This window comes from Nannospalax galili, unplaced genomic scaffold (assembly GCF_000622305.1).
Source record: "Nannospalax galili isolate Female #2095 unplaced genomic scaffold, S.galili_v1.0 scaffold31, whole genome shotgun sequence".
Lineage (NCBI taxonomy): Eukaryota > Metazoa > Chordata > Mammalia > Rodentia > Spalacidae > Nannospalax > Nannospalax galili.
The window spans coordinates 1,877,754-1,902,306 of NW_008332149.1; the positions used below are offsets into that span (position 1 = coordinate 1,877,754).

At 50.2% G+C, this 24,553-nt stretch overlaps 1 protein-coding gene across 1 annotated transcript in view; it reads right to left on the reverse strand.

The window, feature by feature from the left end:
• The window catches only part of Tacc2 (transforming acidic coiled-coil containing protein 2), a 152,523-nt gene extending 130,688 nt beyond the window's left edge, over positions 1 to 21,835 (reverse strand). The window contains exons 1-2 of the mRNA XM_029560723.1: positions 21,169 to 21,835; positions 20,524 to 20,625 (exon numbers count right to left, since the gene is read on the reverse strand). Coding sequence (XP_029416583.1) covers positions 20,524 to 20,625; positions 21,169 to 21,827 — 761 coding nt within the window. The 5' untranslated portion in view covers positions 21,828 to 21,835. The remainder of the gene's footprint in view (positions 1 to 20,523; positions 20,626 to 21,168) is intronic.
• Between the last annotated feature and the right edge of the window lie 2,718 nt (positions 21,836 to 24,553).

Here is a 24,553-nt window from a genome sequence, read left to right on the forward strand (position 1 = left end):
CTCCCTCCTCCTTCCCCTTCCCCCTCTCCCCCCTCCCATTCCCTCCTTCCCACCCACCTCATGCACACCTTTGATGGCAGGTGCTGTGACTTATTTAATTCAACCTGCAGGACCCTGTCACTTTATCAGAGTGGTACTGCAAACCAGATGTGTCTTTCCTCAAGTAGTGTCTGTCACCACAGAAGTAACAAATGGCATCAATGCAATGCCAAATAAAACCAAAGAGGCCACCTAAGGGACTTGACATCAAGAACACGGGGCTTGGGGTCCGGGTCCTGCATTGGAGTCCCACTTTGAAACATAATCCCAGCTGAGACCTTGGACTCCTTTGATCCTTCCTTTTCAAACCTGTTCCATAAAACCTTGATCTTGAAGCTTCCTTCCGGCTTAAATAGTCCAAGTGTTCGAGCACGAGGAGATGAAGGGATGAGGTGAATAGAGGGACAGGGGCTAATTTCAGGTTTCACAGGGCGAATCCGACCTGCAGATTTCCATAAGCAGAAATGGCTGTATATGAATGATTAAATACAAAGCAAGCCAAACTCAGGGGCATACTCCTGAGATTTGAGCTAACTTTAGAACTTTTTAAAGATGGGTCTTGCTACATCACCCAGGCTGACCTCCAACTCACTCTGCAGAATAGCTGTAATTTCAGGCATAGAGCATACACCTAGCTCAGGACCTAGTTTTTGATGAGGCACAGCCAGAGTGGGAGTGGGCCCTGAATTGGCTCTGCTAACTGTAGATGAAGGGCAGCTGCTGGCCTATTTCCTGCTCCAACTCTCCTTGGAGGGACAGGCCCAGGACAGGGCTGGGCCTGTGACCAGGAGCTGGGTGGGAATGCACTCCCTGCCACTGCTCACACAGCAGCCCCTAATCTCAGGAAGCCTGTCCTAGGAAAACACTCCTGATTCCCAACAAACCCTTCTCTGGAGTCAATCAACTGTCAGCCTAGAAGCACCAGAGAGGACTCACCTCTGAAATCTGCATGTGGATATGAATGGATGAAAACCGTGGAAACACGGCCTCCAGTCACAACCTCGGCCAAAGTCAATGCCACACACAAAGCAAACGGTTTTTGAAATGTGACCTCCATAGGGAATTAGAAAAATTTGAACAGTGGGAACTGCACTTTCTTCTGGGATAAACAGCCTGTCCTGGAACCTTCAGTTTTTCATGTGCTGTTCAGTAGGCTCTGGGAAGTCAGTGTACAAGCATGTCCACACCCAGGCTCCGATCAAGCCCTTTCCCCTCCGTCCTTTCCATTCAGTGGGCTTCTAAGTCCCCTTCCACAACGTCTGCTTCAGTTCTGTGACGACCAGCTACCACACATTGGTCTGCATCTGACAGCTCCAGAAGACGACAGTGGTGACATGGGGCAAGGCTGTTTTACGAAAAGACAAACCTTGGGGATCATGACAAAGCTGCCGGAACAGCGCGCAAACGGGTGTGCGCCTAGCGCTTCCGAGCCCTTGCGGCGAATCACAGCACTCCTGAAACTCCTGACACCCAAAGTCAGAGCCCTGTGCGACTGCAGGGCCGAGCCAAGGACGCCTAAGGGAAGCTGGCCGGGTCACGTGGGCCGCTGGAGCCCTGAAGTGCGCTCGGCCCCACTGACGTAACTGTTCGAGAATTTAAAAGTCCAAAACTCGTAGGAAACCCAGTGCTGATCTTTAAGGCTCGTCCACACGCGCCCAAGTGGCCGCCAGGGGTGCCCCCAGCGAGACCCAGGGTGGCCTCACGAATCCCAAGGGGGTCCCGCGGAGATGGCGCAGGGGAGCCCCTGGGCGGGGACCCCAAGCCTGGCGGGACCCCAACACTCTGTCCACGGGGACTGAGCCCACGTGGCCCACGCGGGGGACCAGCGTCCAGGGCGGGCGCTGGGTCCCTGGTTCGCCCAGCGGACACACGCCGGTGCCAGCAGGGATCTCTGTGTTCAGCCACTTGAACGCCCACATCGGTCCCTCTTAGGAAGCCTGACCCGCCCCCGCCACCGCTTCCAGCTCGCCTTTGTCTGGCGCCCAAGGTCCTGGGGTCGCCGGTCTGCCCGTGACCCCGCCCGCCCGCCGCGGCGCTGCGCACTTACCCGCCGGGGTCGATCTCGGATGGCAGGCACGGCCGCTTGCCCGGTCCCCCGGATGGCTGCGTCCTCCAGCCCGGCCGGCGCGCGGTCTCCGCCCGGTGGATGGCGAGACGCAAACTTTCCCCGGGCAACGGCGCGGGGCGGGCGCGGGCTCCCCGAAGGGCTTGGGAAAGTTGCAGCACAAAAGACCAATGACTGGGAGAGCCGGGCCGGGCCAGGCTCCTCCCCCAGCTCCGAGCGCTCCGAGCCGGCCGCTCCGGCAGCTGCTCGCGAGGGCGCCCGCCGCTCTCCTCCCCGGCCAGGAATGCGCCGGCCGCCGGCGCGCCCACACGCACCCAGGGGCCCGCGGAAACGCACCCACTCCCGCTCCTGGAAGCCCTGCAGACTTCTTCCAGGAGGCTTTGCGTCACCACAACTTGTTACTGTTTATTTTTCCACGGCGCTTTCAACCACGAGTGGCAACGTGAGAGGAGGCTCGGTGGACGTGTGAAAGGACCCTGAAGGCCTCGTCCATGCCAGCGAGGCGGCCCACTCGGAGTCCACGTTTCCAAAGCTGGGCGGGGGGTTGTATCCTGCCTGCTAGTTGGAGACCTCAGCAAGAAATTGAGGGGACAGTACCTGGACCCACACTCTGGCCTTGCCCTCTTCACCTGCCTCCCCCGGGGGCGCTTAATAGCCACAGAAACTTGCAGTGAAGTTTGCACAAGGCTCCTCCTTGGGTGTTACAGCTTAGAAAGCTGGCAGAGCTAAGTTCAAACCACTCCCTCTGCCATATTTCTAGGCAACACGTGTATTCCTACTGGCTTTTGAGGTTTACGATTTTTTTTTTTTTCCCTGTTAGGGCCCGAAATAAACTCTGACTTGCATCCAGTGCACACACGAGAGTGGTACTGAACTGCCTACACTACCCCTTTTGTCTGGAAATTTCTGCAGCTAGACCCCACTGGAGAAGAGAAAGGGCTGTATGTGGGTGCCAGGCGGAATTCCTGCTTTAAGTTTAGTGTCAAAGAAGACATGGCCATATTTTATAGACTCAGAGACCAAAGGGCAAAAGACTCACAGTGACTCAACACTTCCTTTCCTCATCTTAAAGAAACAGGTGTCCTGTGATGGAGGCCCCAGCTGAGGAGTCTCCTGCAGGAACTGTAGGCTCCACATCCACAAAAATACTGTTTCTTTTAACAGCACACTTGTAGGAGTCACATTTTAAGGGATAGTTAATAGATTCCTGGTTCACTTGCCATCACAGGCTTACTGGTGTAGTATTATTGTGCCAGTGTCACAGACATAACAACTAGGACTGATCTGCTTAAACATATACCATCTCCCATTGATGAAGTGAGGTCTAGAGTGCTTAGATTGCAGTGTGATATAATTCCAGGTTAGGCCTTTCTGTGGTGAAAACATATCCACCAGCCATCTTGTGAGTCTGGATTCTGCAGTTGGGCAAAGATGCCCTTATGGTGCAAGCCCTTTCACATTGACAGCTGCACAAGCTTCATGACAGAGGAAGGGAGTGCTGTGCTTGAAAGCTTCCTGGCAGGTTGATGTCATTGACAGAACAGAGGATAACATCATTCATTCCCCCCGCCAACTAAGAATGTCCATATCTAAGTCCCCAGAGTCTGTGACTGTGTTCTGTGAACATGGTTGTGCTGGTTAGTTTTAACCATCAACTTGACACAACCTTGAATCACCTGGGAAGAGAGTTGCAATTGAGGAATTGTGTAGATCAGGCTGGACTGTGGGCATGTCTGTGGGGGATTATCCTGATTGTTAATTGATGACGGAAGACCTATCACACTGTGGGCAGCACCAGTCCCTGGTTTGGGGTGCTGGACTCTGTAAGAGAGGGACTAGAAAGGTGGGCCAGGGGTTAAGAGCACTTGCTGTTCTTCTAGAGGACCCAGGTTCACCTCCCAGCACCCACATGGAGGCTTTGTCATCCTTCAAATAAGAATAAACAAATTAGTTTTTTTTTAAGTAGAGAGGGCTAGCTGAGTACGAAGCAAGCAGGCAATGTGGTGAATTCATTTCTCTCTGCTCTTGACTGTGCATATGATGTAACCAGTTTGCTGGAGTCTCTGTATTAACTTCCCTCAATAATGAACTGTAACCTGGAATTGGAAACTAAAATAACCCCTTCCTCCCCTAGGTTGCTTTGGTCAGGGTATTTCATCACTGTAACAGAAACTAGAACACTGTCAAAGGGAATTAAGAATGCCAGCTGGATTGAGCTGCTAATCATCTGACCCGAAAATAAGGGGATTATTTTGGATTATCCAGGTGTCTGGGTGAGCCCAGTGTAATCACAAAGGTCTAAGAGCTAGAGGGAGGAGGAGGGCTGGGGAGAGGGGCAGAATCTTCAGGAACACAAAGGGCCTGTCCTGTCCACCAAAGAGTCCTTTGCTATATTTTCAGCTTCCTTTAACTTTGCTTTGGCTGCGGAAGGGACAAGTTACAGGGACTAGGAATGCCAATGGGAAAGGCAGGCTAGGAACCTGCACTCACAATTGCTCAGCACAGAAGTTACCATTGACTATGAAATACTGAGTTCCTGCAGTCACCACACCAAGTGCCCAAGGGCACATAAAGATGTCTAAGACAGGACCCTGCCTGGAAAGACAGGTTCCTGCTGGAGAAACAGGAAGCAGGAGTGTGGAACTGGGCATACCAGCAGAGGCCGGAGCCCTACACTGCCACATGAGGAACATTAGATCTTCTAGGAAGCCAGAGGGAGCCTCCACTCTACCCAAGGACTTGCTTCTGTCCTGTTGGACATCTTTCATCAGCACACCCCCTATCCCAAGCTGGCATGGCCACAGTTTTATATACAGAGAAATCCTGGGAAACGAGGCCTGAGTCTGGAAACCTGGGAGGCCAGCTGCATCGGACAGAGAAAATAGGAGGCAGAAGGACAGCAGCCAAGCTGCATTCCCTCCTTGCCAGAGGCTGGGAGTCTAAATCAAAGTTTATGTATTTGATTTGCTAATGAACACAAGAAGTTTGGGACTCTGGGGCTGAGTAACAGCACATCATTCTGAGAGAATCAGATGCCCTGGGTCTGGGTGTTCACATATGCCAGGCAGCACAAATTTGACTCCACTAACGAGCTCACTGGCTTATTCAGAGCAATGAGGCTGCTATGCTCAGCCCTGTAGCCCAGAGAAGATGACTGCCAACACAGCAGCACAGGTCGAAAATGAATTTAACCAGCACTGGCGTGGGGAGGTTTTGCAGAAGAGGGAAGACTTTGGCTGAGTTTCAGGTAAGCGGCTGGTATGGCATTAGGATTGCTCAGATGACAGTGTTTTAATAGTTAAGGTTTAAAAGAATGTTAGGGGACCTGGGCGTGGTGGCACACACCTATAATCCCAGTAATTGGGAGGTAGAGGCAGGAGGCCATCCTCTGCTACATAGCGGTTTGAGGACAGCCTGTGCACCAAACCATAACTTCACAGGCTTCTCTTGGATAGAACTAGATACACTGAAATGAAAAGTAAGCGATGTAAAGAAATTAGATAGTAATGAATGGTTATCAAATATGATAAACACCACCAAGGTGAGATGTGAATGATTAACACCCTGAAAAAAAAGAAAGGGCTGAGGATCGGGAGAGAAAGAAAATATTCCAGAAAACAAAAATTAAGCCAATCTCAATCTCTCTCGATTTTTCTCTCCTTCCCTCTCTCCTTCCCTCCTTGCTTTCCTTCCTCTTCTTTCTTCCTGGTACTAGGGATTGAAGTCAGGGCTAGGGACACACTAGGCAAGTGCTCTAGCACTGAGCTACACTCCTGGTCCAGATTGCTTCTTGAATCTCTCAATAACCTGTGATGAAGAAGTCTATAATTAGTCATTCGACAAATGTTTCCCAAGTACCTACAGTAACATGGGTATTCTGGGGGCTGTAGAAAGAACTGTGAGGAGACAAATTCCTCCTCCCAAGAGGAAGCTTGCAGAGGCTTGCTCTCGGTCGCCTACCTGAGGTACCAAATGACAGTAAAGACCACAAGTTCTGAGCTGTCTTCATCTTTTTGTGTCTGATGTGGCCTTCTGGCGGGCAGGAACCCAAACCCTCCCCCAGGCCCACCAGACCTAGACCTCCACTGGGCCCATCCAGTATTTATGGCCCTCCACACTTCTTCTTCCCCAGAGGACACTGCCCTCCTCTGGTACCAACCTCCCGAGCCCTCTGCCCCTACCCCCTGCCCAGGAAGCCCCTTTCTTCTGTCAAGCCAGCATTTCAGAACTTCATGCAACCACCAAGGACACAAAATTCAAGGGCACCTGGCACCTACATCATCTGTCACCTCAGAAGAGCAGCAATATACCATGTATAGGATAGCCTGCTATGTGACCTCCCTACTAATAATCAGCTAAAACAAACCAAAAGGCAATAGAGGTCCTTTAAAAATATGCCGTATTAGGCTGGGTGTGGTGGCGCACGCCTTTAATCATAGCACTTGGGAGGCAGAGGCAGGCAGATCTCTGTAAGTTCAAGGCCAGCCTGGTCTACATAGTGAGTTCCAGGACAGCTGGGGCTACAGGGAGACCCTGTCTCAAAAAGACCAAACAAAACAAAACAAAACAAACAAACAAACAAACAAATATATATATGCCGTATTAGATCAGGTAAGCTGTGTGTGTGCGTATGTGTGTGTTGTATGTATGTGTGTTTTTTGTGTATGGTGTGTGTAGTGTGTGTGTGGCGTATGTGTGTTGTATGTGTGCATATGTGTGTGTGTGGTATGTGTGTATGGTATGTGTATGTGTGTGTGATATAGGTATGTGTATGTGTTGTTGGGTATGTGGTGTGTGTGTATGTATGTGTAATATATGTATGTGTGTGTGTGTTATTGGGTATGTGTTATGTGTGTATGTGTATGTGTGTGGTGTGTGTTTAAGCCAGAGTGTCAGTGTCTTTCTCAGTCACTCTCTTAGTTTTTGACAGTCTTAAAAACTCAGAGCTCACAGACTGCCTGGCAGGTGAGTTCCAGGGGGCTGCCTGGCTCTGCTCCCCAGTGCAGGGATTACACCATCATGCCCAGCTTTTATATAGGTGCTAGGGATCAACTTGGGTTTTCATGCTTTTGCAGCAAACAGTTCACTGACTGAGCCATCTCCCCAGCTCTGATATCAGGCAAGCTTTATGAGTACCAACTACGTGGCCAGCACCCTGTGAGGCAGCTCTGCCTCTCCTCTCCCTTAATCCCCACAGTAAGCCTATATGGTAGGGGTGGTAGACATGGGCATGACCCTTAGCTGACCCAGGAGGTAACAGGCCTTGAGTGATGACATTACAAGACCACACAGAGCAGGGCTATGTGTCTCAAGAACCCACAGGAATGAAGGGCTATGTTGGTAATTTTTCTGTGTACTCTACAGACCTGGAGGGGAAGATGCCAGGATAGATGCAGGACCAATGCCCTGTCCCTGGTTCAGCTCCCACACTAACAGCACCAGCTCCATTCCCCTAGGAGACCTGAAGGTACTTTTTTCCTTTTTTCTAGAAAGAATCATTGCTCTGGGCTTCGGAGCTAAGTCCTCGCATTCCATAAAGGGTGTCAAGCAGCAATGCACATTCCTGAGCTGCCACCCTGCAAAACTTGGATTGTAGGACAGAGAAACATTCTTCAGGCGTTCTGAAAATTCAGCCATCACCTCTATCCATGCTAAGACGAAATGCCAGCCTTGAACCCAAAATACACACAGAGCTGGCCTTGAGGGCAGCTTTCCTCCTGGCTTCCCAGCCTTGTCCAGAAGCTCTGGGTGTGGCTGTGCAGTTTTCCTTATGGGCACACAAAACCTATGCCGCACGCCTCATGCCCACATTGCTCCACTGTAGAGCTGAGGTGCTGAACTGCTGTCTCACAAGCCAAGTGACCTGGCCCGCTTCCCCCAGGGTCAAGGCGCTCTCACACTTGAATTTGACCTAGTCTAAAATTTAAATACATCTCACACTAAACAGAAAGCAGACCCGTGCTGTCATCCTTGCAGACAGCTTCCTCCAGGAAACAGAATGCAGGTGACGACGGGGCAAAGATGGAAAATAAAACATTTGAGGAGCCATGGCAGGGGTTCGAGGTCCGGCAGGGCTGAAGTGAGGGAGGTTTCAGTTCAGTGCATACGGTGGTAATGGACATGTCTCATCGTCTACTAGATAAGTCAGCATCTAAAGACTTTGTTCAGTTATCTTCTGCCATCCACAGGCTAGCCAGCCCTCTGCTGCACGGAAGCAGCTGGGACAGGTAGAGTCCTTCACATCCTGCCTGCACCCGTGAAAGCTAAATCAGAAACCCTGGGGGCAGGTAGGTAGGCACCATCTTTTTTTTCCCACCCCCCTCTTCTCTTTGGAATTGATCTGATCCTTGGGCTTGCTAGGCAAGTGTTTACCTATGTCTAGCACAGATGCCCACTGAGCAGGCCTGGTCTAAGGAGCCACATCTTAAGCACCAGGACCCTAAGCTGTGACTCTCCAGGGAGCACCACAGAGACTCTCTTAGGGATGTGTAATCCACTGTGCCACTGTCTTTGCCCAGGCTTACTCTTCCACAGTGACAGACACTCATAGAGATTGTGCCTATGCCAGCCCTGAGCAAGCCCTTCCTATGCACCATGACACTGAATCCTCACAATGTAGCTATCAGTTATACCCATTTTATAGTCAAGAAAACTGAGGCCAGAAGTAACTAATGAGACCACTGTCCCACAGGGAATAAGTGATGGATTTGAACCCAGATTTGCCCAGCTCAAAACACCCTTACTCTTCTGACTGGAACACAGGTGCCCCTGTCTTCAAGTTGGAGCCTCACTGCAGAAAGGATTCTTTCTACTTGGGTGAGGAAGAAGGAGACTTTAGGGAGCTGGAGAGATGGGAAGGCTTCACAGGTGCCTAATTTGCCAGGTATTTACTGTCTCTTGAAGCAAAATGAGAGGTCCCCTCAAGACCCACGAGTTAGGGGGAGGACTAGGCAGACAGCGGGATGGAAAAGAATGGTGGGCGGGAGCTGGAAAGATGGCTCAGCGGTTAAGAACATTTGCTATGCCACCATGAAAGAAGCCCAGAGAGGTTTCACGTGTGCCTATAACCCCAGCACTGGGGGGGGGGGGGGGGGGGTACAGGAGGAGAGATTGTGTAGTCCCCAAGGAAAGAGGCCCCAAGGGGTTTCACGTGTGCCTATACCCCCAGCGCTGGGGGGGGGGGGGGGCAAAGACAGGCGGATTGCTAGTGCTTGCTGAGAAAAGCAAAAATGTGAGCTCAGGAAGGACCCTGTCTGTCTCAAAAGAATAGGACGTCAAGTGATGGAAGAAAGCACCCTCCCCTGGCTTCCACATGAACATCAGCACATGCACCACACATGCAGACACACCCCCACACCCCCACATTCACCCACACCCCCACATTCACACACACACATTCACACACCCACATTCACACATACATACACACACATTCACACACTCACATACATACATGCATTCACACATACACACATTCACACACACGCACACATACACAGTAAGAGATGAAGGTGTGTGGTTCAGCATCTCTGAGCCCCACTAGACCTCCTGCATCCAGTGCCTTGGAGTGTGGGCCTGCCTCTGCGTTTCCAAGTCTCCATGCTGTTACACCAAAGGAGGGGCGGGGTTAGAAGAGAAGACATGAGTATTTGTTGGGCTTTAGAACCCAAGGCCAGCTCTCCTATTTGCATCAGCTGTAGCTCCCAAATACAAAATGCAAAGAGAAAAGTTTCTGAAAGCAAAGATTCCTCCACCTACGGTGCCATTTCTAGGTCACCTTTGATCAGAGACACGAAGCTCCTAGGTGTAAACATCACTCTCACAGGGGCCCTGGTGGTTTCTACCAGATACACTTCTCAACTTCAGGCAAAATCAAACCAAGCCCTGCAATGACCTTTGAGAAATAGCCTCATATCTCCAAAGGATCCATGGCCCCACCACTCACAGAGAAACCTGAGCCAGACAGTCCTGTCCTCTGGGGCTTCCTTGCACAGATGTGCGGGCCAGGAGGCAAAGCTCGAGTTCCGGCAAATCCTTTCTCTGGTGGACTCTGAGTGAGACTTCCCTCCCCTGTTAGTGCTCACATACTCCCCACACGGCTGTAAATTAGGGAACCTGCGAGTGTATTAAGTAGTGGCTGCCTGCAACCCTCTTGCAAAAGCTTCCAGCAAAAGAGAGCCTGCTTCACAGCGCGGAGGCTCCAGCCAGAGTGAGCCTGCGGAAGCACCGTCCTTGGACATAATCCAGGTGGAGATAACCTTGGGTAAACCACCACCTATTTCCACAAAACAATCCAGAACATCAGCTCCAACGATCCTCCCTGGGGGTGCTCCCTGTGCTGCCAAAGGAGTTGACTGCTTGGTGTGGTGTCGCCAGGGTTGAGGTAAAAGAGCTACATTCAGTGACAGTTGGATCAGTGGTACCTGAAAGGCTGTGTTGCCTCAGGGAAGTCACATGTCCTCTCTGGGTTTCCCTTAGCTGTAAAATGAGGAGGCTGAAGCCCCCAGAGATCCTTCTACTTTTCTGTGAATGACTGAGCCAGGCATAAAGTAGCTTCCATTGCAAAGGCCAAGCATCCTTACTACTTAGACACAAGGGTCAAAAGAGCATCTCTCAAGACATCCTCCATAAACGGTCTGGTCAGGCAGTCTGACCTAGGGCTGAGCACTCAAGCTCAGACCTGACACTTCCACCCTCTCCCAAATTCTTACTGTCTGCCAGGTCTGACCATGCGTGTTTACTACCTGCTGTTTGGTGGCCTGCCAGGAAGGGTCTCCTCCTCCAGACTGTGCTACAGTTTCCCTTAGCTGACCTTTGAGAAATAGCCTTGTACTGCCTCATGTCCGGGAGGCAGCAGGGCCAGACACTTTCTGCTCTCCCACATCTCTAGGAGATCTGGGGTGGGCTGGCAGCTCCAAACATCCTGCTAAGACAACTAAGGCAGTTTGTCCCACAAAACACACTCAGTGCTTACTTCCCGCTGGCATGCCCTGGCTCACCCACACAGCAAGTTCGCACTCCCACTAATGTTAGCTTGCAGCCTGTTATAGCCACTCTTGGAGAGAGGTTAACCCCAAAGCCCTGGTTTCCACAAGGAAGAGAACCGGTTCCCCATGAGTGCCAGGCGGTTTGACCTTGCCTCCAATACAATGTTACAACACTGAAGGCTGTGGCTGCAGGATGGGGGTGTGTGGGGGTGTGTAACTGGCACATTCCAAGTAATCCAGAGCAGACTACATGTGAACTTGAGCAAATTCCCATGAGTCATTGTATAAAAACACAGTTTTTACTGCTTAGGTACCTTAACAATATTATCATCAATTCAAATGATGATGATAAAATAATAATGAAAACAACCCAATATTTAAGTGTTTGCTATAGGTCACCAGAGCCTTTGATAAGCTTTTTATACATTTTTTTCTTAAATTTTATTTATTGTGTGTCTGTGCATGTGGGAGGGGGCTTACATGTGGAAGTCAGAGGACAGTCTGAAGGAGTTGATTCTCTCCTTCCACAATGTGGATTCCAGAGATTGAACTCAGGTTGTCAGGCTTGGTGGCAACTGCCTTTACCCATTGAGTCATCTCACCAGCCCCAATACACATTATTTTTATTTAATCTCCATAGTAACTCTCTGAAGTCATCCCAGCATTATACAACATTTCAATGAGGAAATAGACCCTAAGAACTTGCTCAAGGTTGAAAAGACTATCAGCAGAGCTGGATGTTAAGACTCGGTCATCTGTCTCTGTCTGTAGTCTAGTCTGACCTCATTTTTTAGGACAGGAACCCCAAACTCACCTGATAGCTGATTGTGTTTAATTATTCAGTAGACACTTAGGGAGTCTCACACAGGTGCTAGGTAACCAAGAGCCGGACCTTGCAAGTCTCAGTTTCCTCAAGAAAGAAGAGTAGTTTATCCTTTTAGCCAGCGGCCAAAACTCACTGTCTGTCCATGTGACATGACTAGACCGAGAACTAAAGATCCTAACGTCCAACTTCCCATCCTGTATGGCAGGTCACTCTAGCTCAGGCAGGCGGAGGATGTGCTGTCCCTCATACACAGTACCTGGGGAGCAGATAGGCATCCATGGCCAGCCTGACTCCTCAGGAGCACACTGAGCCCCAGGCTGGGCATCACCAAATCACATGCATCACTCAGCCACTGCATATCCACCTACCTGACAGTCTATCCCACAGTCCTTCCCAGTGGAGGACCACGTGCCCTGAATGCCTATCTCAGGGCTTCCCTAATGGGACAGTTGCTGGCTTCTCTTTCTGAGCATGCAGCCTGGTACACACTCACTACTCAGTCAACTGTAGGAGATGCTGCTGTCCACAGACGCTCACAGCTCAGGCTCCTTGTCCATGCAGGAGTCAATGGCCCCTCCTCTGTCTTAGCCACAGCTACCGCAAGCTGACTTTGGGCAGTGTGCTGTGTCTTGCCTCCTTTACTCCCCATTTCAACTCTCCTTTCTCCCCAAAAGAGATCATCAGCCCTGTTCATCTGCAAAAACATTAAGGCTTGGTGCATTCCTGTCACCTCCCAACATGACCCTGGGAGGGGGAGCTGAGGTTTAAAGCCCTGCCTTCAGCCTGATTTCTCCCACAGCCTCATGTCCTGTCCTTCCCCTTCATTCTCCCAGCTCACCTGGCCTGAGAACTCATTACTGCCCCAAGACACTGTGCACCAAGATCCCTCTGGCCCACTCTGCAAAGTATGAGTGAACCTGTCTCCTGAGATTTTAATCCCAAACCCCTTGTGCTGGCCTTGAAAAAAGAAATACATTAAAAAACAGTAATCAGACCTGGTCCAGACCTGTCTTCTCTGCAAACAGAGCCATGTTTGCAATCTATGTCTGAATCAGCAGGCTGCTAAAATATTTAATACTCAATAACTTAGAAGTATTAAAAAGAGAGGAAGAGCCAGGCAGAGTGGATCATGCCTGTAATCCAAGCACTTGAGAGGCTGAGGTAGCAGGACTGCCATGAGTTTGAGGCTAGCCTGGGCTACATAGTGAGTCACAGGTCACCCTTGGCTACAGAGTGGGCCCCTGTCTCAAAGGAAGGATGAAAGGGAGGGAGGGAGGGAGAGATGCTGCCAAGATCCCGGCCATGATGCTGTGAGCTGGGTCCTGCTGATCATGGACATTAAGCTTTTTTCCCACCCTGCCAGTTTCTCAGGACAAGAACAACGCAGAGATATCAACTAAAAAATATCAATTGCCCATTGTGGCTCTTGCTTAACCAGCTACAATCATCCTGGCAAATGCACCCACTGCGCGATGTACAAGCAGACAGGCTCCCTCCTGAGTGCTGCTGTTTGGAGCCAGGTGACAAGATGACTTAGGGTGCCTTGTAACACCTCCAGCTCAGAGAAGGTCTGTAGGCCTGGGTGTGTGGACAGCAAGAAAAGCCAAGGTTGGTGGGTCAAGCATACTTCTTGGCTCAGTGCAGAAGGACCCTTCCTACTGGCTGGCATTACTGAATGGTAGTGTCATGAATACACCTCAGATTCTTTCCTGGAGACACATATCCCCAGATGGGATGTGGCTCAGGCATGGATTGCTTACTTGGCATGTATGAGGAGGTTTTCCCACTTGAGGAACCAGGGAACTGAAGGGAAGAGGTAGTGAAGAGGAAGAATCTAACACCTGAGCACCAATAGGTATGTGGTGGTTTGAATGAGAATGTCCCCCATAGGCTCCAAGTATTTGGACATTCTGTCCCTAGTTGGTAGTGCTGCTTTGGGAGGTCTTAGAAGGTGAGGCCACATTGGAGGATGCACATCACTGGGGGTGGGCTTAGAGAGTTCTTAAGCCTTGCCAGATCTCCAGTAGCTGCTGTCTTGCATCCTGTGCCTGCTTGTAGAGGTGAGGGCTTAGCTTCTGCTCCTCCTCCAGCCACCTCTGCCACCATACCTCCCCACCATGATGAACTCTTGCTCTTTGGAACCGTAATAAATTGCATTGGTCAGTGTTTCTATCACAGCAACAGAAAAGTAACTAATATAAGGTGTGAGAGAAACTTCCAGAGCTTCACCCACAAGTCCAATTCTGACAGTGAAGATTAACCCTTTCATAGACACGAGGAAACCAAGGTTCCTTCTGGACTGCCCCAGACAGACACCTCCAGCCCCTTGTAGCTATTTCAACTCCAAGTCCAGTTAGCTAAAATTAAAGCAAGCCAGCAATTCGGGCCTTCGCTGGCACTAGCCTCATTTCAGATATGCAAAAGCCACATGAAACTAGTGGCTACTGTATTGGGTGTGGAGACACAGAACGTTCTATCCTTGCAGAAGGCGTGGGTGGGTATGCTGGTTCAAAGACTCACCTTTGCAGGGTCCATTAGTCAGCTGGGTTCATGGCCAGGGTTTTTAAATCTACCCTTGAGGTCTAAGGAGATTTCTAGAAGAGAGATTCTAGTCCCAACTCTTATTTTTGTTATCTCTCTGACCAGGTGACCTCTTCAGAACCTTCCCACAGGTCCAGATGAGAACAAATAACAAAGCTGGATAGGAAGGAACTTCTATCCCAGGAGAGAACTGAGTGACGGGAATTTACATGGAGAACTTCTATCATTACATCCTAACCACATTATAACTCCACTGTGTGCTCCTATCTCACAGGTGACTAAACAGGTTCAGAGAGGGTGACAACAGCCTCCAAGGTCACAGATCTTGAACTTGACCTAGAACTTGAGCTCAGCCAGTGTCCAGGCCTGTGCTTGTCCTGGTCTCAATTGAAGTGTACTGTCTTCTCTGGAAAGTCTAGAAGCACTGAAGTGGTTGCTGTCGGCAGGAGGAATAACCCTGGCCCAGCACAGGCACGCAGGGAAACATGACGTTAGGCCTCAGTAAGCCAGAGACCAGTTCTAGTTCTGTTAGCTCCCAGTCCCTTCCCTGTTTGGAGCCTCAGTTTCCTCCTATGTAAAGTGGGGCCCGACAAGAATGCTAAGTTTTAGTCCAGCACTAACCAGGTGGTATGCATATTCATTTCCCAAAACTTGTTACTGAGTCAAGCCCACATCCGGGCCTGAGCAATAGCTTCCTTTGGTGACAGTAATAAGTGACGGCAGGAAGAAGAGCCGGGTCAGCCTGGCAACATGCAATTTGGAAAATGAGCAGCTTGCCCTGAGACCAGCCCTGGACGTTTCAGTGGAAGAGCAGCCGTCCCTGCACCGGGTCCAGGTAAAGTGTGGGCAGAGGCCACTGTGGAGGGGCTGCAACCAGAGGAGAGGGAGCAGGAAGCCATGCTAGTGGCATCCCCACTGCAGCCTCTGCAGACAGAAGTCGGCCACCAAGGACATCAGGTGCCTCCTAAAGAGATTTGGTGCTTTTCCAAATGACAGGTTCATCTCTTGGAAAATTAATTTTAATTGTGATACACTACAGCTTTAGAACTTGAAGGCTACATATCAAAGGGCCCTCTGACTTTTATTTAGGGCCGTTCACAGTGACTGCAACTGTTGATGACACTGCCAGTATTCCCTGTCTGCCATTGCTAGTTCCCTAAGTTCATTTGGATCTATGATCTTGTTGGAAGAGCTCCCCGAGGACTGAGCAGGGGAAGGGGAACCCCAGTGCACAGGCAGCAATGGAGGGGCCAAGAGACAGACTGTCTAGAGACGGTCTCCACTCCCGTTCCTACAGATATGGTAGCTGCCATTTGTATCAGTCCACACATCAGGCCTTATCCATTCCAGCTGTAGCCTGACCCCAACCTTACCAGGAAGGTGTTCTTTTTACTGTCCAATCTTATACATATGGGAAAAAAAGGACTAAAAAGTCAGGCAGCTCATCCAAGGCAACCAGCTGTGGAGGTACAAGTGGGCCCATCGTCCTAACAGTCTATCATTAGGGGAGAATATCGCCATAAAGTAAAGGCAGAAGGTTTTCAGGGCGAGCACTGTTGTCCTGCATCTCTGAGAGAATTTGTTGGGACACTTCTTTCCTTTTCCTTAATTTACACAGCCAGGGCCATTCCCTAACTTTATTCTTAAACTTGAAAACCTGGTGTCACCACTGGTAATTTTAGAAGGGGTGAAGAGAAAGAAGAATCGGAGACCGCGTGGGAAGATGGCGTGGGAGGGAAGAAGAGGGTCTGCTCCCTGTGGCTTTCAGGTCCTGCCAGGGCTTCCTCGGCAAGCAGCCACCCGTCTCTCTCTGTTCTTCCCTCAACTTTTCAACCCAGCCACCCTGAGTGGTTAGCCTGGGTCTACACAAAGACCCTAAGCATCTGGGAACAATCTGTTCTCTTAAAATGCACTGATAATTGAACATGATGCCTCACCAACCGTTTCCCCACATGGAAATGAAGACTCCCCTTAAATTCAGTAAATAGAAGTACAGTGATGTCCAAGACTGACCCAGAGTTTCTTGTTTAAATACTTACCATATGTAATCAAAATGCCAAAGTCTAGGTATTCTACCAATGTGGAAGATGATCTGCAATGGACGATCAACTCAAATCCCTTCAAACATACAGAGTCGCTCCCTCTGGGTCCCAGGCTTCCCCATAGACGGACTATACAATGTACAAAAATATACTACAGTCTGTCTGAGCCTGCTACTCAGAATGTGGGACATGACTGAAGGGACACAAAGCCACGAGCTACCTATGGCACATCACCAACAGCGCCAGTCAGACATCATAAGCTAGGAAATAAAGCCATAAAAATATACAGTGCACCCACATCTACATGGGTATGAGACTGGACTGTCAATCTGTTCCGTCACAGAAGACAAAAGAGACATTTCCAAGATAGTGGAGATGACAGGTGCTCTCACCTCAACTCCAGTCAGCAAAATCTTTGAAATTCAACCAATTCCATGAAACCAACTCCCCTGACCTCCTAACAAGAGTGGAAACTTTGGGTTTGATTCACTATGCAACTTAAAACATATCTGATGCTGAAATACAGTGGGGCATACGGAGGAAGACACACAAGGCTTTGCAGTAAAATACCATCTCAAGAAATGCAGGCTGGGGCTGGAGGAACAGCCTAGCAGTTAGAGCACTGGCTGCTCCTGCAGAGGACCAGGGTTCAGTTCCCAGCACCTACATGGCAGCTCACAACTGTCCTAACTCCAGTTCCAGGGGAATCCAATGCCCTCTTCTGACCTCTGCAGGCATTGAATGACATGGGCACACTTACATACATGCAGGCAATACACTCATACACATAAAATAAAAATAATAAAAATATTTTTAAAAAAAGAAATGTTGGGACTGGAGAGATGGCTCAGCGGTTAAGAACACTGACTGCTCTTGCAGAGGATTTCCAGCACCCACACGGCGGCTAAGGAACAGTCCTTAACTCCAGTTCCAGGGGAATCCAAAGCCCTCTTCTGAGCTCCGCAGCATTGCATGGCATGGGTGTACTCACATACATGCAGGCAATACACACATACACATAAAATAAAAATAATTTTTAAAAAAGAAAGAGATGTTATCTTGAGTCAGGGAGATCACTGTGGGCTGCAGGAAGGAAGGAAGAAATGTTCTAAAGCATTCTCTTGTTCTTAGCCATTATGACATTTTGGTATAGTGTAGCGTTGGTCATACAGTGGTGAGCATAGCTGCCTTCCAAGATATTTTATCTTGCAAAAAAATCCATTCTAGGGCTGGAGAGATGGTTCAACAGTTAAGAGCAGTTGCTATTCTTGCAGAAGGCCCAGGTTTAGTTCCCAGCACCCACATAGTGCAATGGTCTGTAACTCCAGTTTCTGTGAATTTGATGACCTCTTCTGACCTCTGTGGGCACCAGGCACACACATAGTACACATATATACATACATACATATGAGTAAGCACTCAAACACATAAAATAAACTTTTTTTAAACTCAAAAAATTTCAGAGCCAAGTGTGGTGGTGTATACCTCTAATTCCAGCACTCGGGAGGCAGAGGCAAGCAGACAGATCTCTGTAAGGTCGATCGAGGCTAGCCTGGTCTTCATAGCAAGTTCCAGGCCAGCTGAGTCTACTGGGAGACCCTGTCTCAAAAAAAAAAAAATCAGTTCTGAAAAGAAGAAATAGGCAGGTTGAGTCTTAAGGTGCACAGATGGAGATCCCAGGAATTGCCTCCACAGTGATGTGGTGACTGAGCTACACGCTAGGAAAGCCTGTCATAAACTCACAGGAACCCAACACCCAACAAGCACCAGGATGTGCCAGCACGGCACTTGAGTCAGCAATCGCCTTCAACCCTCTGGGCAATCTGATGAGGCAGGTTCACTTGTCATCAGCATCCTACAGATGAACAAACTGAAGTTTTCTCTGTAACCAGTGAGAAGCAGAGCTCAGGTATGAACTCAGAGTCCTGGCCTTGACTTTCATCACAGCCCACCTCCTGTCAGCATCCACCCACCTTCCTCCCAGACAGCTGCTGGATTTGACCTTCACAGGCTCCTGCCCCAGACATGCACCCTCTGGCCTTGGCAGGAGTTTCTCTGAGGCCTTCTAAGGGCCACGCACACAATTCCCTTGTGGTAAACAGGTTTATAGGAAAAAGTCTCCTTGGCAAGGAAAGAAGCATTCTCTTCAGCTGTGATAAGCTACTAGGCATGACCTTGCTAGGCAGAGAGACAGGGGCTTTTGGGGTCCCGTATGAGGCTGCAGCCTTCTGGAGCAGTTACGGAAACTGTTAGATCTCCATGTCAAGAGTATCCAAGATGGCTGCCATCAGCCACATGTCTTGTCAGGTCTCTATCAAGATATTCTGTGGGTATATCATACAGGAAGACTTTATATGAAAAAATAAGAGTGCAGTGCATCATCTCAGTAATGGCTCTATCAATTTCACCTTGAAATGGTATTATTTTGACATAATAACTTCAATAAAATAATTATTTAAAGTTCATTGTCCCTGTTTGTGTATAGTTTTTTGAACGTCGTTATTAGAAAATGTAAGGTGATCTTTCTGCCTTGTGTCATACTCCTATTGGGCAAAGCTGGTCTGTGTCCTTCCAAAGCAGGGCTTCAAGCAACTGTTCACTAACTCAGTACAGAAACAGGCATCAAATGCAGATTAGCTCCCATCTGTTTGGGCAGCACAGGCCACATGTGCTGGCCCAGAGTCATGGGAGTTGCCATTGTCAGGCAGCAGAGGCAGCCGGGAGCCAGAGGAAGTGTTGAGACTCAAAAAACAGGTGACCATGCATTCCTTCAGCATGTGCAAAACATGAATCAAATCATTTACAAAACACCCACAGCTGTTGGTAGGAGACACAGGTACTAATTGAGAGTCTGATCCCACCCCATTCACACACACATGCACACATGCACACACGCAGCATTTCAACATCAAAGGTCTAAGGATGCAGCAAAAGTTATTCACAGTGTCCCTGTCTAAAATGTCTCCTCGCTAAGGGCAAACAGCAACTTCTGCAGGATGAAACGCTACACACACTTAGGGTAGAACAGGCAGGACTCCTGCAAGGGGTAAGGTCTGGGCAACACAGTTCATCTGTCATCTGCCCTCCTAATCTGAAGCTCTCTGTGGAGTGTGGCTTCTGTTGTGACGAGTCACTCCTGCTTCAGAGATTAAAGCAGAGTTGACTCATTAGCCTCAAAAAAGCAAATGAACTCAATTAATGGGTGCCTAAGCTGAGGGTATGGGGGGCTGGGGTGTGCTGTTCAGCGGCAGCAGGGCTTATTTTGTGGGGATGAAAACGTTGTGAAATTGATTATAGCCTTGGCCATACAACTCTAGGCACACTAAAAGCCACTGAATTGTACTGCGTGTGGGGCGGGGGGTAGGGGAGGTGTGTGCGCGCGCACACACTCGTTTTACTGGAGGTTAACCTCAGGGTCCTATGTATAATGGGCAAGCAGGGTTATAGCCCCAGTTGGGAATCATAGACTTCAAATGAGTGAATTATACAGTATGTGAATTTGTAGCTCAATAAAGTTGTTCTGTTTTTCAAAGGCAGTAAATTCAAGCATGGAAGCAAACAGTTCTTTTTACAGCAATGATGCTTGAGTTGTCTCAGGCACTGCTTTAAGTGGATATAGGATGGGAATGGTTATTTCCCCTCTTCCCCCCATACTTGAGATAGGTTCTTTAATGTAGCTCAGGCCCAAACTCATGATATTCCTGCCTCAGCTTCCCAAATGTTGGAACTAAAGGTGTGTTCCACTACCTCTGCCTCTTACATATATAAGGGCTCCCACAGAAAAACTACTCTCAGCTTGGTATGGTACTGTATACCTATAATCTCAGTACTTGGGAGGCGAAGGCAGGAGGATCAAGAATTCAAAGTCACCCTCAGCTGTGAATTTTGGGCCAGCCTGGGCTACCTGAGACACCGTCTCAAACAAATAAACACAAAAACACTACTCTCCTTTGTGAAATACCCAGTGTGTCTATGTCTAAGGAAGGCACCACAGCATCCCAGAGCCTGGTGAGTGTCACTGACCTTTCTGGTCCTGCTGAACCTCTGGCCCCATCTGAGGTTACTCTTGGAGCATCCTTCTCAGGAACTAAAGGTGAAGTGGATGAGTTAGGCCTGAGGCTCGTTCTGAGACGAAGAGACGGAGTCATGGTTAGGATTGGATAGATAAAGAGCAGTCTCTCCCCATGACCTTGGAAAAGCACACTTCCTAATGAAAATTCTAAGTGGACACTACACCAAAATCCTGAGAAAGACAGAGTCAGAGAGACGTCGGGGGGGGGGGCTGTAGGCAGCCAGTGGCTGGGGGCTGGTTTGAATCCTATAGGACCCTTCTGCCTAAACAATTCCAACTTATCTAAGTTCCAGAAAACACATTGCGTGCCTGCAACCTCTCACCTAGGCACAGCCCAGCCAGTAAACACTTCACTCTTTTCCATGGTTTTTGATAAAGAATACAAGGAAAGGAACAACATATGTCAAACAAACAGCTCTCGTGCCCCCAACCTTCTCTCACACTTTTCAGAATCCCAACACATCCAAAGAGGGTAAGTGGGGCCATTTAACTCGTTAGATATAGGAAATGTACTGTCTTAAAATCCACCCGTGTTTGATTCACTTAGCATGATGGTGGGGATCACCTGTGAACACGCGGATATGGTATCTAGGTACCTGTCAGTGTGGACTTCTGGAACCAACAGGTGCAGCTTCTGGTCTCCGGTTTTACCAGGCTCTGGGGGTGAGGAGATATCCATCTTCTCATGGAGATGAGGCCCCAGCTGTTCCTTGTCCTGCTGGTACCCAGTCTGGCTGTCCTCCTGCAGGGTGCCCGCGTCTGCCATTGACTGAGCCCTGTTAACCCATCCTGGGTCCTGACAGCTCCCAGGCAGCTCTGAGTCACCATCCACACCGGAAAGCATCCTTGTAGTACCTGTTTCAAGTAGGTCGCCAGAGGCACGTGCCCACATCTCTGCTGTGTTCAATGTGATGTCACCTTCTGCTCCCTCAGCAGCTCCTGCCACTTTGCTAGGCTCCGGTGGCTTTGGGGCACCCTGATGACCTGGGACATTTTGCATTTCTGCTATTTGGACAGCAGCTTTGGGCCTCCTTTCAGTCCCCAGCGTGGCAGGGGTCTTGGGCTCAGTGCTAGCCTCAGGCACAACATTCCCATCAGAAGAGGTGGATCCTGGTAGATCACCTGGACCCCTTATGAGAGCAATGTCCCAGGATCCATCTTCTCTGTGTTGACCACCACTGGCTGTTTCCAGGTGCTCTTTTCCAGCAGGAATGCTGCTGCCTGGGGCAAAAGCCTCTCCACAGCTCTCAGTCATGGGAAAGCCAGAAGTTCTTTCTACAGACATCCCCTGAGCTGCAGGTAAGGAAAGACCCACTGCTAACTCCTGCCCTCTTCTCTCTAGCTGTGAGCCCTGGGCTCCCAGGCCAGGCCAGGCCTCCCCAGTGCCCTCTAGCCTCTCATTTCTCATGATCAATGGGACACAGGTCACTTCCCCCTCAACCCTGGCCTCTGGAAGTTTCTCCTCCAAGGCTGGCTGCACCAGACCGGCCAGGTTCTCTGGAGCTAGATCTGGAGGAACCAGATGAGAAATCACAGCCTCAACAACTGACTTTGGCTTCCTCTCCACCCAGGCTCTCTCATGAGTTACAGGGAGAGGGGCAGTGACTGCTCCTTGAGTTCCATCCAGAAACTTCTCTGGGCTCAGTGGCATGGTGAAGTCCTTGGCTCCAAGCACAGACTGCTCAAAGATCTTGGTGATGTGCTCTCTGAAGTCAGGGAGTCCTGCAGTTATGCTGGTCTGCTTGGACCCCTCACCCCCACTACCTGATGCACCGCCCCTGGGATCAAGGGAAGGTTCTCCCGCCCTCTCCCCGCTGCTTTTTGTCTTTCCCGTTGCGTCCTCACTGACAGGGCGCACTGCAGTTTCAGATCGGCTGCTGTTTGCATCTGGAGCTGCAGCTGCCTTCGCTTTCCCTGTCATCTGGTCATCCTCAGCCAGCAGAGGCATCCTGTCCAGGCAGGGTATGAGACCCGGAGGTCCCTCCGTGGTTCCAGCTCGGGGGTTGCCACCACCAGCTTCTGCTGCAGAGATTTCCCCACCTGCAGCTCCTGGTTGCAAGAGGGTGGTGAGGGAGGCAGCAGATACCTTCCCAGGGCTGGCATTTTCCAAAGCAGGCAGGGGGTCCTCTATGGGGTAGGGGCTTTCACCAGGAGCTGTGAGGCCCTCGGAGGAAACGGCTCTCGCTTCACCATCTTCTGATCCCTTCCTGGTGTCACCACTGATATGCAGGTAAGGGGTGTCAGGCACAGCCTCTTCAGGTGGCCCAGACGGCAGGAGCCTCCGTGGGCCTGGAACAGTCTGGAATGACAAAATGTCCACAGTGCTTCTGGGAATCGTACCCAGTTCTCCATCTGGCAGCAAAGCAGCCGGGCAGCTGGACCTGAGCTGCTCAGCTTGGCGAGGCTCACGCAGGGCTGAAGTGGAAGCTTCTTTTCCAGGGGCGAGACACTGCTCAGTCTGAAAGCTGCCGCCACTCTGAGCAGTTTCTGGTCCCCCTAGAGTCTGCTGCATCCTGGGGTCTCCTTCCCTGACTTTGCCACCTCGCTCAGCAGCCTCACGTTTACCGTCTTGCTCCTCTACTCTGGGGAAACTTCCAAGAAGCTTTTGCGCCTCTGCATCTGGGGTGACTGGATGCTCCATTTCCAGCTGTGAGACTTCCTGGGTTTCATCACATGCCACACTCTCTGGGGCATCCTGGATGGGTGTGACTCTGGGGCTGGGAGGCTCTGGGGCTGGCAGGCAGTGTGCTGCATCCAGGAGAGCTAGTGAGTCAGGTGGAAAAGGCCAGGCCTCCTCTGTGTTTCTACTTGTTGCCTCTGTCTTACTCAAGCACCGGGGCAGGGACAGTGCGTCACCTGCTTCGGAAACGCCTGCATCTCCACAGCGTGCATCTTCATGTTGGCTGCCTGCTTTCAAAGCGTCAGGCAGCTCCTGTTGGGACTTGCTCAGCCCCTGCCCAGAACAGCACCTCTCCTTTCCACCCAAGTTTCCTGTAAGAGAAGAGTCTTTTGAGCTGGTATCTACTGTAGGAGGCAGGCGCTCTGAGGGCTGACCAACACTGCCTATGCCCTCTTGACCATTCCCCTCTAATGCAGGCAACTTCTGTCCTACGGCGGTTGACAATTCTGACTCCTCTGATGGACCGCTTCCCAGAACTGTATCCTCGGGTGATGAGCTTGGAAATTCACATAGACTGCCTTTGGGAGACTCACTTTGAAGTTCTGATTTGGAAGCCTGATCCTTTCTTCCATGAACCGGCAAGCTCACATCCATCGAAGGCTCCCCAGGCACTTGGATTTGGGGAAGATCTGTACCCTGCTTCTTAAGATCTGGGCCACTTGGACAAGCTCCTTCCCCATTTGTAGGCAGTTTGGCCTTCTCCCTGAACTTAGCAAAGATGGATGCTTCTGAGTCCAGCTGGGATGGCTGGAGAAGTTTCTCAGAAGGTAGTGGGAGCCTGTCCTCTGGGCAGGATGGTTTTTCCTGAGAATCTTGTTCCAGATTGAGCACTGTGAGTCCAAGGCCCACTACTGACTTCTCCCCATCAGGGGGATGTGACATATCAGCTTGGACTTCCTGCCCAGCTCCATCATGCCCTGGCTTACAAGACTGGCCTGGAGATGTCAGCAAGTTGTCTATATCACAGCTCTGCAGTGGCAAATGGCTCCTCATCTTTACTTCCAATATGTTCTCCACCTCCTGGATTTTGGGTGCACCCTCCGCAGCTGGAGCAGGCAGGAAATCTGATTGCTCAGATTCTAGAGCTGGAAGTGACTGCGATGTTCCCAGTCCTCCTTTGCCCCAAATCATGTTGGGGCACTTGGACTGCAATCCTGGCCTTTCCCAGATGGCTTCTTGGACAGCAAAGTGTTCACCGGTTCCTTCTGACGCTGTGGGCAGGACAGGGTCCCTCTCATGGCATTTGTTCCATGAGGGAGCTGTGTCGGTCATATGAGATTCAGCGATCACCTGCTCTGCTG